This window comes from Scyliorhinus canicula, chromosome 13, assembly GCF_902713615.1.
Source record: "Scyliorhinus canicula chromosome 13, sScyCan1.1, whole genome shotgun sequence".
Taxonomy (NCBI): domain Eukaryota; kingdom Metazoa; phylum Chordata; class Chondrichthyes; order Carcharhiniformes; family Scyliorhinidae; genus Scyliorhinus; species Scyliorhinus canicula.
Window position 1 is genome coordinate 34940141 of NC_052158.1, and position 16760 is coordinate 34956900.

Genomic DNA, 16760 nt, shown 5'->3' on the forward strand with positions numbered 1-16760 from the left:
TCCCTACATTGCAACAGTGACTGCCCTTCAAAATAAATTGACCGGTTGCACGTGAAGCGCATTGGGAGGCCCCCTGAGCTTGGGTAGGCCGCAAATACGAATGCACTATTCATCCCCTGGAAGGAGCTGACAGGATGCACGAGCCTATTTTGTAGGATTGCAGGATGGTTGCAGCAGCTCGGCGGGAGGCCCTTCAGCCTGAGGGCCCGTGCTGGCCATCCGTCAGATACACTCACACTGATTCCCGCTCGCCCGGCCTTCCCCCCTCCCCCCAGCCCCGCAGGTGTTTTCCTCACCACACAAACATCCCCTTTGACAGCCGTGATCTCATTCTTTCGGAAAAGAAATCTGCCATCCTTACCCCCAGCCTGGCCGACATGTGACTCCAGACCCCGCAGCAATGTGCACGGCGCTTAACAGTCCCTCTCTGTAATAGCCGAGCGAGACACTCAGGATCAAGGGCAATTAGGGATGGGCAAAAAAGGTTGGGGCCTAGCCAGTGACACCCACATGCCCCCAATGAAAGAATAAAGGAAGAAAAAAGATCCTTCCTCCTCCACACTCTCGGGCAGTGCAGTTCAGATCATTAATACTCGCCGCGTATATTCTCTCAGGTCGCCATCGCTTCTTTGGCCAGTGACCTGTGACCTCTCATTCTTGATCCTTCCGCCAATGGTAACAGCGGCATGTCCACACTCTCTTACCAATTTTTACAGGTGCACCATAGAAAGCATCCTATCTGGCTGCATCACAGCCTGGTATGGCAACTGCTCGGCCCAGGACTGCAAGGAACTTCAGAGAGTCGTGAACACCGCCCAGTCCATCACACAAACCTGCCTCCCATCCATTGACTCCATCTACACCTCCCGCTGCCTGGGGAAAGCGGGCAGCATAATCAAAGACCCCTCCCACCCGGCTTACTCACTCTTCCAACTTCTTCTATCGGGCAGGAGATACAAACGTCTGAGAGCTTTTGTAATACTGAGAAATACATTTCACTGTACCTCGGTACACGTGACAATAAATAAACTTCAATCCAATCGCCAAGGAAGTACCAGGTCAGCTTTTCAATTATATTCCAGGTGATCCACGTTCCTCATCCACCAGTCTCCTGAATCTTTTCTGCACCCCTTTCGAATGCCTTCACGTTCTTCCTAACGTGCAGCGGCCATAACTGGACTAAATACTACATACAGTCGAGGCCAAACCAGAGTTTATAAATGTTCACACTATAGCTTCATTGCTTCTATATTCTATGCCTCTATTTCCAAAACCTCTATTAGCCACTTTCTCAACCTGTCCTGCCAGAAGTCCCTCTACTCCTCCACCCCCTCGTCCCCACTTTAGAATTGCACCCTTCATTCAAAATCACCTTTCCTCATGAAAACTCTATCATGTCACACTTCCGTGCAAGACCTTTCATCTGCCAGATGGAATCTGTAGAATGCCTACAGCGCAGAAGGAGGCCATTCGGCCCGTCGAGTCTGCACCGACCCTCTGAAAAAAGCTCTACCTAGGCCCAATTCCCTGTCCTATCCCCCATAACCCCACCTAACCTGCACATCTTGGGCACTCCACCCAACCTGCATCTTTGGACTGTGGGAGTAAACTGGAGCACCCGGAGGAAACCTACAGACATGAGGGAGAAAGTGCAAACTCCGCACAGTCACTCGAGGCTGCCGATTCCACCATCTTGTCCATGCCCTCTTGAGTAGAGGTGTTTGAAATCTTGAGGCTAAAGGGGAGGGGGGGGGGGGGGGGGGGGGTGTGTGCTTATCTGGACAGATTGGATTGGGAGAAACTGTTCCGACTGGTAGGAGGATGGAGGACGAGAGGGCGTAGGTTGACGGTGATTGGCAAAAGAGCTTTTTCACACAGCGTGGGGTTGGATCTACAATGCGCCAGTCTGTAGAGTGTGGCACTGGCAAGGTTCAGTTGAGGCTTTGAAAAGAAGCATTGAGGGGTGGCATGCGGCACAGTGGTTAGCACTGCTCCCTACGGCGCTGAGGACCCGGGTTCAATCCCGGCCCTGGGTCACTGTCCGTGTGGAGTTTGCACATTCTCCCCTTGTCTGCGTGGGTTTCAACCCCACAACCCAAAGATGTGCAGGCTAGGTGGATTGGCCACACTAAATTGCCCCTTAATTGGAAAAAAAATAACTGGGTACTCTAAATTTATTTTTAAAAAAGAATAGGATCATTGGACTTTTTTGGGGGTTTTGGAAAGAAGGCTGAGGGAACGGAACTGGGTGAGTTTCTCACTCGGAGGACCAGTGCGGATACGATGGGCTGAATAGCCTCCTTCTGCACCATCACAATACTGTGATTCTGCCAAGTCTATTACTAACCTCTGCAGAATCTCAAAAGTTAGACCCGGACAGCTTGGCCCCTCGAAGTTCAACCCACCCACCGTGAAAATGGTGCAAAGGAAAATTGGGCCGGTTTCTATCATCGGAGGCTAACCCGCGACGCTTGGTGTCCATGCCAGCTGAACAACTGTCCCACGGTATCAAATTCCTTCCTCCTCCTCCTCCCCTCACCAACACCCGCCCCCTCCCCCTCCCCACCCACACACACCCAGTCTTCAGCATCTCATCAACGTGACACACCTTTAAATTAACCTTTAAAACCTTGTCGAAGGCTTCTTCCTGCATCTTCAGAAGTAAGCCATCCACGGTAATTCCCGCACAGTTCACTGCTACACACGGAGGACGGGAAAACTGCGTCTGAAAGACAGAAGTGTGAAGAGAGGTCAAAGCCGCAAGCGACAGTCTGATGGCAAGCTAAGGCCCAAAACCAAATTGTAAATAAATGCCTATAAACATGTGCCTCGGCCATATTGGGGTATGTAAAATATGTATGCCGGTTAAAGGGGGTGGCCACAGTTGTTATTATGAAGATGCTTGCCTGTAAATATACATGTTAATTTTTGCGTGTTTTTTTTCTAATAAGTTGTAATTTGTTGGATATAAAATATGAAAACTCAATAAAAAAACATTTCCAAAAAAAAAGAAAGGTGAAGAGGCACAGTGGTGGTGGAGGGAAATCAATTGAAGCCCTCAACCCTAGCAAACAAAGTCAAAGACTTGTGTTATGATACCCGAGGAGGCCCCAATTTATATTAGAAAACTGGATGAGAGTCCAACAATTTTTCAGTTTGGAAAACTGTGAGGAAAGGATATTTCTCCCCAGGAGTGATTCCACTGACAAATAAGGGTTTTTTAAAATAGTAAAACAAACTTTTTTATTATTAAACACATTAACATCAGAAAACATAGCTTTTCAATTAACAGTAAAGCAGTTCTTAAAGTAAAAGGAAACATTTTAACTTCTAACTTATACTTTCTCCAATTGAGCAAAACCCATTACAGGTCAAAAGCCACTGGCAAATAAAGTTGTCAAACACAGGGAGACTTGCTGTACTCTTGTGTAGAGCTGTCTTGGATAAGCTGCTGAGAGAGAGAGAGAGAGCAAGAGAGAGCGAGAGAGACTCACCCCCTTTCAGGAACTTTGTCAGACTAAAAGAATCCCACAGCCAAAACTGCATGCTGCAGATCTGGCTCATAGAACATACAGTGCAGAAGGGAGCCATTTGGCCCATCGAGTATGCACCGACCCACTTAAGCCCTCACTTCCACCCTATCCCCGTAACCCAACAATCCCTGCTAACATTTTTGGTCACTAAGGGCAATTTATCATGGCCAATCCACCTAACCTGCATGTCTTTGGACTGTGGGAGGAAACCGGAGCACCCGGAGGAAGCCCACGCACACACGGGGAGAACGTGCAAACTCCGCACAGATAGTGACCCAGCAGGGAATCGCACCTGCGCGCTGGCACTATGAAGCCACAGTACTATCCACTTGTGCTACCGTGCTGCCCAATGGCTCCTCCCATTAATTACATAATCTATATCCCACTCAGGTCCCCTGACCTGTTGACCTCAGACTAAACTTAACGTCTCAAATTATCCACTCTCCAGGGAAGCTCCAGCGACCATAACAAAGTTCCATTAGGCATCTTTGTAAACAAATTACAAATGGCTGGGATAAATGATGATCTCATTTTTATGACATCTTAATTGTAGCCTTGGCAGACACACCTCCTGCCTATATGTTAAACGAAGATCTTTTAAGAAAAGTACTGCAACAGGCATAAATGTATTGTACTCGTTTCAAACCACAGCGACCCCCATCGGCCTTTCTTTCGGTCTCGCCCTTCTGGTGATCCAACCCAATTCTCTGTTGCACTGAACTTAGCAGCCTTTTCGAATGAACCTCTCCTAGTTCAGAAACAGTGTGCTGGATCCGCCCTTTTAGCATGGCCTCTGCTGGTCCCTGGGCCTAACTTCGTGGTCCTGCTGCAGATCGGTACGTCTGACCATCCATCCATCCATTCGTTTATGGGATGTGGATATTGCTGGGCTGGGCCAGTATTCATTGCTCATCTCTAATTGCCCCTTGAGAAACACAGAAACTAGGAGGAGTAGGTCATTCGGCACTTCGAACATCTCCGCCATTCAATATGATTGTGGCTGATCCTCTATCTCAATGCCATATTCCCATTTTCTCCCCATACCCTTTGATGCCATTAAGATTTTTAAAAAATCTATCTCTTTCTTGAACATATTCAGTGATTTGGCCTGCACAGCCTCTTGTGATAGAGAATTCCACAGCTTCACCACCCTCTGTGAAGAAATATTTCCTCATCTCAGTCCTGAATGGTCTATCCTGTATCCTGAGACTGTGTTCCCTGGTTCTAGATTCCCCAACCAGGGAAAAACATCCTCCCTGCAACTGGTCTCTCCGGCCCTGCTTCTTCCTCCTAGATTGTCATCCCATTTTGGACCTTTCTACCCACAGCTCCCTCCCCCCCCCACCCCACCCCACACACACACACACACACACACACACACACGTTATTTATTACTCCACAGGACAGCAAGGCATCTTCAGGAGTGTGGCTGCTCTCTGTTGCAAATGGAAACCCACTGACTTTGTATGGGGATGCAATGGATTCACATCCTGCAAAATCTGGCACTTACCGAATGACAGCGGCAGTTGCCAAAAGGATGAGAAACCCGCGGTCAACTCTGAATGGGCTTTGCAAGCAGGGTGACACTGCATTGCAGGTCCCGGACAAATTGGCCCCTGTAAGTTACCCCGTGTGGGCAGCTGAACAAAGGATTTAAAAGGGCCACACTGTGATGAATGTAGGAGTTTCAGACATATTGTATTATATGTATTTGGTGCAGCAAGGGTTAAAATCCTAGATTTGAGTGTGTATGACCGCTGCAGCCACGTTTTAAAAATCCCAGTTTAAAAGGCAGGTAGGCTTTTTAGAGCTCGAGGTGCAATTAAAGCATGTTAAAAGTTTGGCCGAATGGACTTTTATTCAGATTAAGAGTGTTCCCCTGGTGAGTAGATAATCAGAGACATTCTGTTCAGCAAAGTGAGACAAAGTAGTTAATGGGAGGAGCTGGAGGCCGAAGCAGTCAGCTGTTGAGGTGTGCAGGGTTAGGTTTGTGGCTGGAAGGCGAGTTGAGAAGGTTTCTGTAGAAACACAGCCCAAATGTTCTGCATTATTCTGACAGGGGGTCACGTCTCTTTCTTTCAAGCAGCCTCAAAAGATCACTCTTTCTCAAAGTGAAGTACCCAAGACATCTCTTATACAGCAAGTATTCCTGAGTCTGCTAACTCTATTTAAAAGTGGATTGAGAGCTGAGATGGCTTTGTCGTTTGAGTGGGAGCAAAGATACCAGTTAAGGGTTAGTGTGTCACTGAAATCATTAACATTGATTAAGGGGTAATTGTGAGCTATTATCATGTGTGATGTTAAGATATTTTAATAGTGTTAACAATAAAGTTTGTTTTAAAATACCCTATCCCTATTTCTTCGTGAAATGACTCCTCGAGCGAGGTATCCTTCCCTCACAGTCTGACATAAATAAAATATGGGAGTTTCTGTCCAGTATCCCAGCCACTGTTGAGGTCTTCCCCGGGATCATAATAAACGCTTGGATAAATCACGGCAAAAAATTCAGAGGGTCACAAACAGGGTGCCAGACAGGGTGGTGGGCAGCTGAACAAAAGGAAGCCTTCAGCACTGAAGGACATACATTGGAAATGGACGAGGCCATTCAGCCCCTCAAGCCTATTCTGCCATTCCATTGGACTGTGGCTGCTCTGTGTTAATCCATCTGCGCTCTATCTCCCTCGATATCCTTCGCCATTGGAAGTTGATTGGCCTCCGTCTAATATCTCAACTGTTCCAGCCATCGTCTGGGAGGAGCAGAGTACAGGTTTCCACTCTTCATCGTGGATTCCCGTCCGAGTTCAAAACCTCTTTCGTCCTTCTTTCCAACGCAATAAGTAGGAGCAAGTGTCGGCCATTCGGCCCCTCGGCTCCACACCATTCAATTCGATCATCATTGATCATCTACCTCAATGCTATTTCCTCGATCCATCCCCAAATCCCTTGAATTTTTTTAAGATGCAGAAACCTACCAATCTCAGTCTGAAACACGCTTGACGACTGGGCCTCCGCAGCCCTCTCGGGTGGGAAATTCTGAGGATCTCCCATCCTCTAAGTGAAGAGATTCATCCTCATCACAGTCCTAAATGGCCTCCCCCCTTGTTCTGAGACTCTGTCCCTGGTTCGAGACGCTCTCGCCCCAGCCAGAGGAAACACTTTTCCTGCATCTACCCGGTCTGAGCCCTGTGAGGATTATGTATGTACGAATGAGATCACCACTCACGCTTCAAAACTCCAGAGAATATAGGCCCAGTTTCCCCAAACCCTGTTCATAGGACAATCCCACCATCCCAGGAATCTGTCTGGTGAACCTCTATTTCACTCCCTCTATGGCAAGTACAACCTTCCTTAGATACGGAGGCCAAAACTGTCCACCATATTCCAGGTGCGGTCTCACCAAGGCTCTAGTCAACTGCAGCAAAACATTTTAACATCTGAATTCAAATCCCCTCGCGATGAAGGTCAACATACAGTTGGCCTTGCTAATCGCTTGCTGCACCCGCCTGTGAGCTTTTCAGTGACCCACGAACAAGGACACCCAGGTCTCTTTGAACAGCAACGCTTCTGAGCCTCTCACCACTTAAGAAATACTCCGCACTTTCATTCCTCCAAACAAAGTGAACAACCTCGCATTTATCCACAATGTATTATAAGGGCCCTCCATGTTGCTTCCCCCGTTTCCTATTCCTTTTGCTTTGTTGTTATCATTTTTAGCCCGTGGATCTTTAATGGACACATACCTTTAAGTTCATCAGGGGCAGTGAGGAGCTCAAAAGTTGCAAAATAGCACACTGTGCTATGAGGTTTTAGCTCTTGAACAGGAGAACTCAGACTTTCTGGCACCCAAGAGATCGGAGGGATTTGGTTAGATTGGTTGGCTGGTGGCCAATGGGTTGGCCAGGGACAGTATTCCGCCCGGCAACAGACAAGTGATTGGGTCCTGCCAGGCGTGTTGTTTTCAGAGAACACCTGGTCGCCGAGAGGAGAGGTCTCTCCTTCAAATGTTTCCTGCCTGCTGTTTCTGAGTCTGTCTGCAGAGTAGTCGCGAGACCCTGATGAAACTACAGTGAAAACAATTACAAACTGAAAGCAAAGCCCGCACCCAGCTGGAGGCCTAGACTCAAATAATCTAACTGGAAGACGTGCATCTGAAACAAAAAATTTTATCCTTTTACTTTTAGTATTATTGTTACACTCCTCCTTCCCCTCTGTTTGTCTGTCTTGTGTCTGTGTATATAGAGGCTGGGGCGAGTTAAATGGAAGGGTGGGGGAGAGGGGGATTAAAAACTAGATCATTGTTGACCAGTTCTATTTGCTGCCAATTATAGTTATTGTTGTTAATAAAAGTTAATTGTGTTTAAATTTACCAACCTGGTGACTGTAGTTAATGGTTAGCCAGAGACCAAAGACTTCAGGTATTTTTAAAATTAAGAGTTAATTTCAACTGTGTTGCGACTCTGGGTCAATAGGGGCTGGAATTGACCACACACAAGTCCAGAGTGTCGTAGCCGTGTTTCATCTGTCATATTCTTGCCCACTCAAGTAGCCTGTCCAAACCCCCTGGAGGCCCACTTGCTTTACAACTCACATTCCCACCTAGTTTTGTGGCAGAGAGATGAACTTGATCCCAGGTGACTGCTGGCTCTGGATTGAATTGACCACAACAGATTAAAGGAGCTCGGCCTGACTTTAACTATCGGAAAGAAAAGCCAATCGAGTAATCCAATGGGTATTTTCAGGATGGTGAATGGAGATGGGAAAACCGTTCTGGGCAAATTGTTCACCGTTTGTCGAGTGTGAATGGAAGAGGGTGAGGTTAAAAAGACTAGCCTCCAGCAAAGGGAAAGAAAACGTTACCAACAGACAAAATACCTGATATAAATGGTGTTGCTCGTTATGCTCTCTCCTTAATTGGCTCTGTTTATGGCGGTTAATATGGTCGCCGTCCTTAATTCTAATGTTTGCTCAAGTGTCGCCAGGTATCTTTTCGATACCGCCACAAGGTTCAAAACCGAATACTGATCAAAGACTCGATACACCAGTTAGTAAGTTCAAAATCAATACTCATTTATTCACACACACAGTCAATTATACTCATGCACAAACTCTACTAACTAAACTATCACTACTACTAAAAGCCTATACTTAGCTTCGGGTGCCCACTCAGTCAGAGGAACAATGGCCATTGTCCGGTTCTGAGGCTGTTGGCATCGAACTTGTATAGAATAATAGCTAGGAGCGTCTATCTCGTAGCGTGCGTTGACTTTGGGACTTACTTGTCTGGTGCAGCTGCTAGGCAGGCCTCTCGTCGCTGAGGGCCAAGGCCAAAGAGAGCGATTCTCTCTTTGGGGGCTTCCTCTTATACCCAAAGGGGGCTTTGCGCGCTTTTGGGCGGGCCTTGAACTTGGTCCCAATTAATTGGACCGTATCCTGATCATTGGTATCCAATTTCCTCCAATAAAGGAGTGGCTGCCCTGATTGCTGGGCGGGCCCTAGGTGGCCGTTGGCCTGCTTTGTTCTAGTCTCCTCTGGCGCCGGGGTGTCTGCTTTGGTATTGTTTGCTTAAATGTTACTCTTTTGTACCCGGAGATGGCTCATTAGTATGCTAATGAATTTGCAGTATCGGTCTTGTCTGGGAGCTACAGCTCCAATCAACAGACAAACCTTGCACCTGCTTGCTTTCTCAGCATTGTCAATTTTTCCCTTCATTCTCTGCAAGTGTCCATTTTGTAATCGGGACATGGCCACCCCTGGTGATTACAAAGGCCACAAGTGTTTTTTCTACGTCAAGGAAGGGGTGGAGGATTTGGTGAACTTTGGGTAGATGCAGCTGGGTTTAATGCCGTTTCACCTCCGGGGACGTGACTACGGAGTGAAGTCGCCAGTGTATACACACACCGGTCATCACCAACTAACTTACCAAGTACAACTCCAAGTGAGGAGCCCAGAACCCTGATCCCCATCCCTCGTGTGCTGTCACACAACCAACATGGCTCCCAAGGGTACACGGCACGAGTCATCATTTAAAAAAAAATTCAAAGTACCCAATTCTCCCCCCCCCCCTGCAATTTAGCAGGGCCAATCCACCTGCCCTTGTGAGGAGTGCTGATCACTGCGCCACCGTGCATAAAGGCCTGCACAACCACCTTGCTTGATATTCTGTTACTGTTGTGCTTGACGATTAATGTTGATGTTGCTTGGTCGTACAGGACTCAAATATTGCTGAAGGGAGAAACAAGGTGCCACAGTTTTACACCTTGGCCTCATCGGCACAAACACAAGAATGCCAAATATCCAACCATCGCAGCAATTTATAATTAACTGTTAACAAGCAATACAAATATGACAATTACGATGAAATGTTGGGATCATTTGAAATTTAGCTTTCTGGTGTTTGTCATTATAAACGGGGCTTGTTGTGGTGCAGTGGTTAGCACTGCTGCCTCACAGAGCCGATGACCCGGGTTCGATCCTGGCTCCGGGTCACTATCCGTGTGGAATTTGCACATTCTCCCGTGTCTGCATGGGTCTCACCCCCACAACCCAAAGATGTGCAGGCAGGGTTGGTTACATTGCACATTAATTGGAAAAATAAATAAATAAATGGGCTTGTTTGAAATTTTATATTCTTGCATTTGACATTAGAAACTGAGATTGTTTGAAATTGGGTGTTCCTGTGTTTGTAATCATAAATTGTCATCGTTTGAAATTTGGCATTCTTGTGCTTGTCCTGATGAATCCAACATAAAAAACTTCGGCAACATGTCTATCTTTTTCACCAATAATATGAATGTCAGATAAGTATTAGCTTCTCAGATGATTATTATGATTGTGTAGCATATTCGATTTTTTTAAACACACGTGTTTCTTTGCAGTATTAATTTTTAGAATGTGAAAATACTTTTGTTTCTGGCATGAATCAATAATTTATTCCTGATGTTTAATTTAAAAAATGAATGCAAATAAACTTCTATATATAACAATAATATTAATCTTTAATATTGTCACAAGTCAGCTTACATTAACACTGCAATGAAATTACTGTGAAAAGCCCCAAGCCGCCACACTCCGCCATCTGTTCGGGTACACAGAGGGAGAATTCATAATATCCAAATCACCTAACAGCACATCTTTCGGGATTTGTGGGAGGAAACAGGAACACCAGGAGGAAACCGACGCAGACATGGGGAGAATGTGCAGACTCCGCACAGAGAGTGACCCAAGCTGGAAATCGAACCTGGGACCCAGGCGCTGTGAACAAGAGTGCTAACCATTGTGCCACCGTGCCGCCTATTTAGCTGTGAAAAAACTTCAAAGTATTTATACGTTCCACAAGTTTCCATTAAATCTGATGAATTTTTTTTGGGTGAAAGCGAGAGGGGTCGGAGCCAACAGGTGGTCAGAATATTCTCTGCCATGGCCCAAACGTTTGAGCACTGCGTGAGAGAGTTATCAGGCCAGGATATTGGGTGTAAAGTTCCTGAAGCCAGCATCGCCATCTCCTACCTGAATGTCAGCCACAAGCTTGTGGACGCTCTTCGAGGACGTCACGTCCGTGATGAACACAGAGTGCTGCTGTTGATCGGAGGATAGGCTCCGCAGTGTCTCGGCAGCCGCACCTTCATCAATATCCACCACTGCCACTGAGGCTCCGTCTTTAGCAAACCGCTGGCAGACAGCTCGCCCAATCCCGCTGCCACCACCTACAAAGTCACGCAGGACATAAATAAACCTAACCGAGACCAACACTGTGCCCCACGTTAACACTGAGGGACACGGCGCAATAGTACTACAGTATCGGGCCAGCAGGGAGCAGAGGTGGAAGGAGAGGGAAAGGGAGTTGAAAACCAAGGGAAGGGGAGTGAAAAACGAGAGAAAGCAAGGAAAAGAGAGTGAAAGAGAATGAGTGAGTGATAGCAAGAGAGAAAAAGTGAGAGAGAGAAAAAGGAAGAGAGAGAAAAGTGGGAGAAAGGGAGAGAGAGTGAGTGAAAGGGTAACAACGAGAGAGGAGAGTGGGAGAGAGCACGAGAGAGATGGAAAGGGAGAGTGTTTCTGGTAGAATGGGGGAGTGGAGAAAGGACTGGTGAGAATGGCAGTAGAAGGGGCAGAGTGGCAGTAGAAGGGGCAGCAAGAGTGGCAGTAGAAGGGGCAGCGAGAGTGGCAGTGAGAGTGGACGACAGTGAAAGTCAAGGGGTAAATTGGGGTGGAGGGTGCTGAAGGAGAGATAGTGGTTTATAATGGGCAAGGTACCATCATGAGCTGAGAGTCAGCATTGAATGGGTGAAGGGATAGGACGGAGCTAAGGGTGTGGATGAGATGGGAAGGGATACTCAGTGTCTCACTCCCCCTGAGTGCTCCTTCTCTGTGTCTGTAAGCGTACAGGGGGTTGAGGCTGAATTCTGCGCCAGGCGCACACTCAGTGATTGGGAGACGCTCCCAAGGACTTTGACCTTTGCCCCGCTCCATTGTGACGTAACAGCAGTTGGGCTCAGTCGAGCGCCGCTCCATTCCCATATTTCATGCTATTGATATTCAAAATTACCTGTCACCAGCGCGAGCCGCGAGCTGAGCCTCAGCGTCGGTGCCGCCATGACAGCAGAGGCTGGGGGAGGGGGAAGGGAGGAGCCTCAGGGAAGGGATGCGCCTGCGCACACTCACCCGCTGCGGGACGGCTCCCTGCAGCGCTACTGGGAGAGACGAGGTGGCGGCCGGAACTGCAGCTTCCTCCAAGTGACTGCAATTCACCTGGCATTGAAGTTGGCAATGGGTAGGAGTGGCAGAGATAGATAGGTTATTGATCAATGTGAGGTTCAGAGGTTACAAGGAGGATGAGAAACATATCAGCAGCACGGTAGCACAGTGGTTATCACTGTGCTTCACAGTGCCAGGGTCCCAGGTTCGATTCCCGGCTTGGGTCACTGTCCGTGTGGAGTCTGCACGTTCTCCCCATGTCTGAGTGGGTTTCCTCCGGGTGCTCCGGTTTCCGGTTAGGTGGATTGGCCATGCTATATTGCCACTTAATGTCCAAAAAGGTTCGATGAGGTTACGGGGATAGGGTGGAGGTGTGGGCTTAAGTAGGATGCTCTTTCCAAGAGCCGGTGCAGACTCGATGGGCTGAATGGCCTCCTTCTGCACTGTAAATTCTATGATTATATGATGATTGAATGGTGGAGCAGATCACAGTGGAGCCGTGAGGCAGCAGTGCAAACCACTGCGCCACCGTGCTGCCCCAGATTGGAGAAGTTAGGTCTGCTTTACCGAGTGAAAAAAAGGCTGAAGAGAGGAGGTATTCCAAATCATGAAGGGCCTGGAGAGAGTAAATAAAGAGAGAGAGCGAGACACAGTTACCACCCGTGAAAGGATCTGAAGTAATTAGTAAAAGAAGCAAAAGCGACATGAGCCAAACAAGGGCCAAGGGCCAAACGGCCTAATTCTGCTATATCTTATGGCAGGGTCCCCCAAAAGTGCCCGTGGGGTTGGAGAGGGACCAAGCCACCACCCCCTCCAACTTCATCGTGGGATGCTTGGGATTCTTAAAGTCAATGGCTCTCCAAATTTCCCCGTCCCGCCGGCCTCGATGTTCCGCCGGCATCGGTGGCTGCGGCAAAATCCGCGCCTGTAGAATCATATCGAATGGACAGGAAACAGAGTAATGGCCAATGGATATATTTCGGCCTGTTAAAGTGGTGTTCTACAGTGGTTGGTGTCAGGACCCTTTTGCTTTTCCCTATGTATATTAATGATCCATCATGAGCTAAGAGTCAGTATTGACTGGGTGAAGGGATAGGACAGAGCTAAGGGTGTGGATGAGATGGGAAGGGATACTCAGTGTCTCACTCTCCCTGAGTGCTCCTTCTCTGTGTCTGTAAGCGTTCAGGGGGTTCAGGCTGAATTCTGGGGATAGTTGCAAAATTTGTGGGTGAGACATTACCTGGAAGCATTGCAAACTGTGAGGACAGTGTAAAATATTCCATAGAATCCCACAGTGCTGAAGGAGGCCATTATTGAGTCGGCACTGGCCCACTGACCACTGAAGGAGCACCCGACCTCGTCTCACTCCCTTTCCCCATCACCATAACCTAACCGTTGGACACTATGGGTCAATTTAGCATTGTCAATCCACCCTACCTGCACATCTCTGGACTGGGAGGAAAACGGAGCACCGGGAGAAAGCCCACGCAGACACGGGGAGAAGGTACAACCTCCACACAGTCACCCAAGTTCGGAATTGAACCTGTGCCCCTGGTGCCGTGAGGCAGTAGTGCTAACCACTGTGCCACCGTGCCATCCCCTTCAAAAGGATACCGCTAAATTAGTGAGATGGGTGGATAAATGACAGCGGAAGTACAATGCAGAAAAATATGAGGTGATTCATTTTCACAGGAAGAATCCAGGCAGTGTAAAATTAATTTTTTGCAATTAAGGGGCAATTTAGCGTGGCCAATCCACCTACCCTGCACATCTTTTGGGTTGTGGGGGCGAAACCCACTCAAACACTGGGAGAATGTGCAAACTCCACACAGACTGTGACCCAGAGCTGGGATCGAACCTGGGGCCTCGGCGCCTTGAGGCTGCAGGGCTAACGCACTGTACCACCGTGTTGCCCAGACAGCGTAAAATAAAGGGTTCAGCTGAAACCGGAGTACAGGAACAGAGGGACCTGGATGTATCTGTGCAGAAGCGGTTGGGAGAATGATTAATAATACATATAGTATTGTATGCTTTATTAATGGGGCATGGATTATAAATGCAAAAAGGTTATGTTGTGTACGACACTCGATCAGCCACTGCTGGAATATTGCATCCAGTTCTGGGCCTTGTACTTTCGGAAAGAAGTTAAGTAATTGGAGAGAGTGCAGGAAAGATTCACTGAGATTAGTTCCTGGGGTGAGGAACTTCAGTATTGAAGACAAATTGGAGAAGTTATTTTAAAATTTAGAGTACCCAATTCTTTTTTCCCAATTAAGGAGCGATTTAGCGTGGCCAATCCCCCTACCCCGCACACCTTTGGGTTGTGGGGGCGAGACCTACGCAGGCACGGGGGAGAAAATGCAAACTAACCACACGGACAGTGACCCGGGGCTGGGTTCAAACCTGGGTCCTCAGCGCCGTGAGGCAGCAGTGCTAACCACTGCGCCACCGTGCTGCCCCAGATTGGAGAAGTTAGGTCTGCTTTACCGAGTGAAAAAAAGGCTGAAGAGAGGAGGTATTCCAAATCATGAAGGGCCTGGAGAGAGTAAATAAAGAGAGCGAGACACAGTTACCACCGGTGAAAGGATCTGAAGTAATTAGTAAAAGAAGCAAAAGCGACATGAGGAAAATCTTTCTCCTGCAGCAAGTGGCGATGGTTTGGAATGTACTGCCTGAGAGTGTGGTGGAGGGGGGTTCAATTGAAATATTCAAAACGGAATTGAAGTGTTATTGGCAAAAGTAGCATGAGCCAAGATCACGGAGAGAAGGCGGAGTTATGGCATTGGGTAAATTGCTCATTCTGAGGATTGGTGCTGCTGCGATGGGCCAGGTGGCCTCCTTCTGCGCGTAACGATTCTGGTGACAGGACAGAATGAGTATCATTCAGCGATTCCACCAATGCCACACGTCTTTATCCTGTAGTCCTGCAGATTTTAACCACAGCCTCGACTCGCGAACATAAATAGCATAACCAGCTAAGAGATTGTCCCTTAATTTGACATTTTGCCGCGTCCCTTAAGTGACACCTTTTGTCCTGTTTTTTCAGCCAGCCAGTGATTGATCCTGGGAGTCTCCTCTTGCTGTTGTGTCTCTCTTTCTTCTTGTGAGAATGCAACACACCCTGCCCCCCAAACTAACTCACTGACCCACGACTCTTAGGGTCACCAGCAACACCCCCGATGCACGATCAATTGCACAAAAGATCAGATTGGTACAACTGTGGCTTTATTACAGTCAGATGCGTGGCCTCCTGCTGCAGCTGGCGAAATGGCTGCTCAGAAGGAGGACACGCATATTTATACGGCTACTTATGGGCGGAGCTAGCCGGCAGGGGCTACCGGCGAACCTGTAGTGCAGGTCCTACCTTACATCCCCTAATACAGGTGCACACAGTGATTCACCACATTCACCCCCTGTTAAAAATGAGTCCGGCGGGGGTGACGTGGAACTATATACAGTTTTGCAAATAATTTACAGTGGGGGGGGGGGGAATGTCCGGTGCCTGTCAGAGGTTCAGTCGATCCGGTGCTTTGACGGTTCGCTGGGAGCGACGTAACAGCGGCGACGATATCGGTGCTGGCGGTGCTGGCGTCGCCGACGTCAGTGTTGGCGGTGTTGGTGCTGGCCAGTAGTCGTATGACCTCGGGAGCGTGCCGAAGTCTTCCTCGTCCTCTGGCGTGGGCAGGGGAAGGAGGGATGGACCTGGTGGGGTTAATGTTGGGGGTGCCGGGGGAGGGGAGGATGGCGCGTGGGTGGGGGAGTGTGTTGGAGTGGAACCTGAGGGAGCCAGGTCCCTGAGGGAGACAGTATCTTGGCGTCCGTCGGGGAACTCCACGTAGGCATACTGGGGGTTGGCGTGGAGCAAGTGTACCCTGTCCACCAAGGGTCCGCCTTGTGGAGCCGGACATGCCTACGTAGAAGGACCAATCCTGGAGCTGTGAGCCAAGTCGGGAGCGACACCCCGGATGTGGACTTCCTAGGGAAGGTAAAAACACGTTCATGAGGTGTGCTATTTGTGGCGGTGCACAGTAGAGACCAGATGGAGTGTAGTGCATCAGGGAGGGCCTCCTGCCAGCGAGAGGCTGGGAGATTCCTGGACCATAGGGCCAGCTGGACGGCCCTCCATACCATCGCGTTCTCCCTCTCTACCTGCCCATTTCCCCGGGGGTTGTAGCTGGTCGTCCTGGAGGCAATACCCCCGCTGAGCAGGAACTGATGCAGCTCATCACTCATGAATGAGGATCCCCTGTCACTGTGAATGTAGGCGGGGAAACCAAACAGAGCGAAGATTGTGTTGAGGGCTTTGATGACGTTGCAGACGTCATATCGGGACATGGGATGGCGAAGGGGAATCTGGAGTACTCATCGACCACACTGAGAATATACGTGTTGCGGTCGGTGGAGGGGAGGGGAGGGGCCCTTTGAAATCCACGCTGAGGCATTCAAAGGGGCGGGAGGCTTTCAGCAGGTGCGCATGGTCTGGCCGGTAGAAGTGCGTCTTGCACTCTGCACAGACCTGGCAGTCTCTGGTGACTG

The 16760-nt window shown here is 48.6% G+C and overlaps 1 protein-coding gene across 4 annotated transcripts in view; it reads right to left on the minus strand.

Moving 5' to 3' along the window:
• The window catches only part of hsd17b8 (hydroxysteroid (17-beta) dehydrogenase 8), a 39729-nt gene extending 27569 nt beyond the window's left edge, over positions 1-12160 (minus strand). For all 4 annotated transcript variants that reach the window (XM_038815507.1, XM_038815505.1, XM_038815504.1 and 1 more), the window contains exons 1-3: positions 12076-12160; positions 11040-11236; positions 2609-2725 (exon numbers count right to left, since the gene is read on the minus strand). In XM_038815507.1, coding sequence (XP_038671435.1) covers positions 2609-2725; positions 11040-11236; positions 12076-12124 — 363 coding nt within the window. In that variant the 5' untranslated portion in view covers positions 12125-12160. The remainder of the gene's footprint in view (positions 1-2608; positions 2726-11039; positions 11237-12075) is intronic.
• Between the last annotated feature and the right edge of the window lie 4600 nt (positions 12161-16760).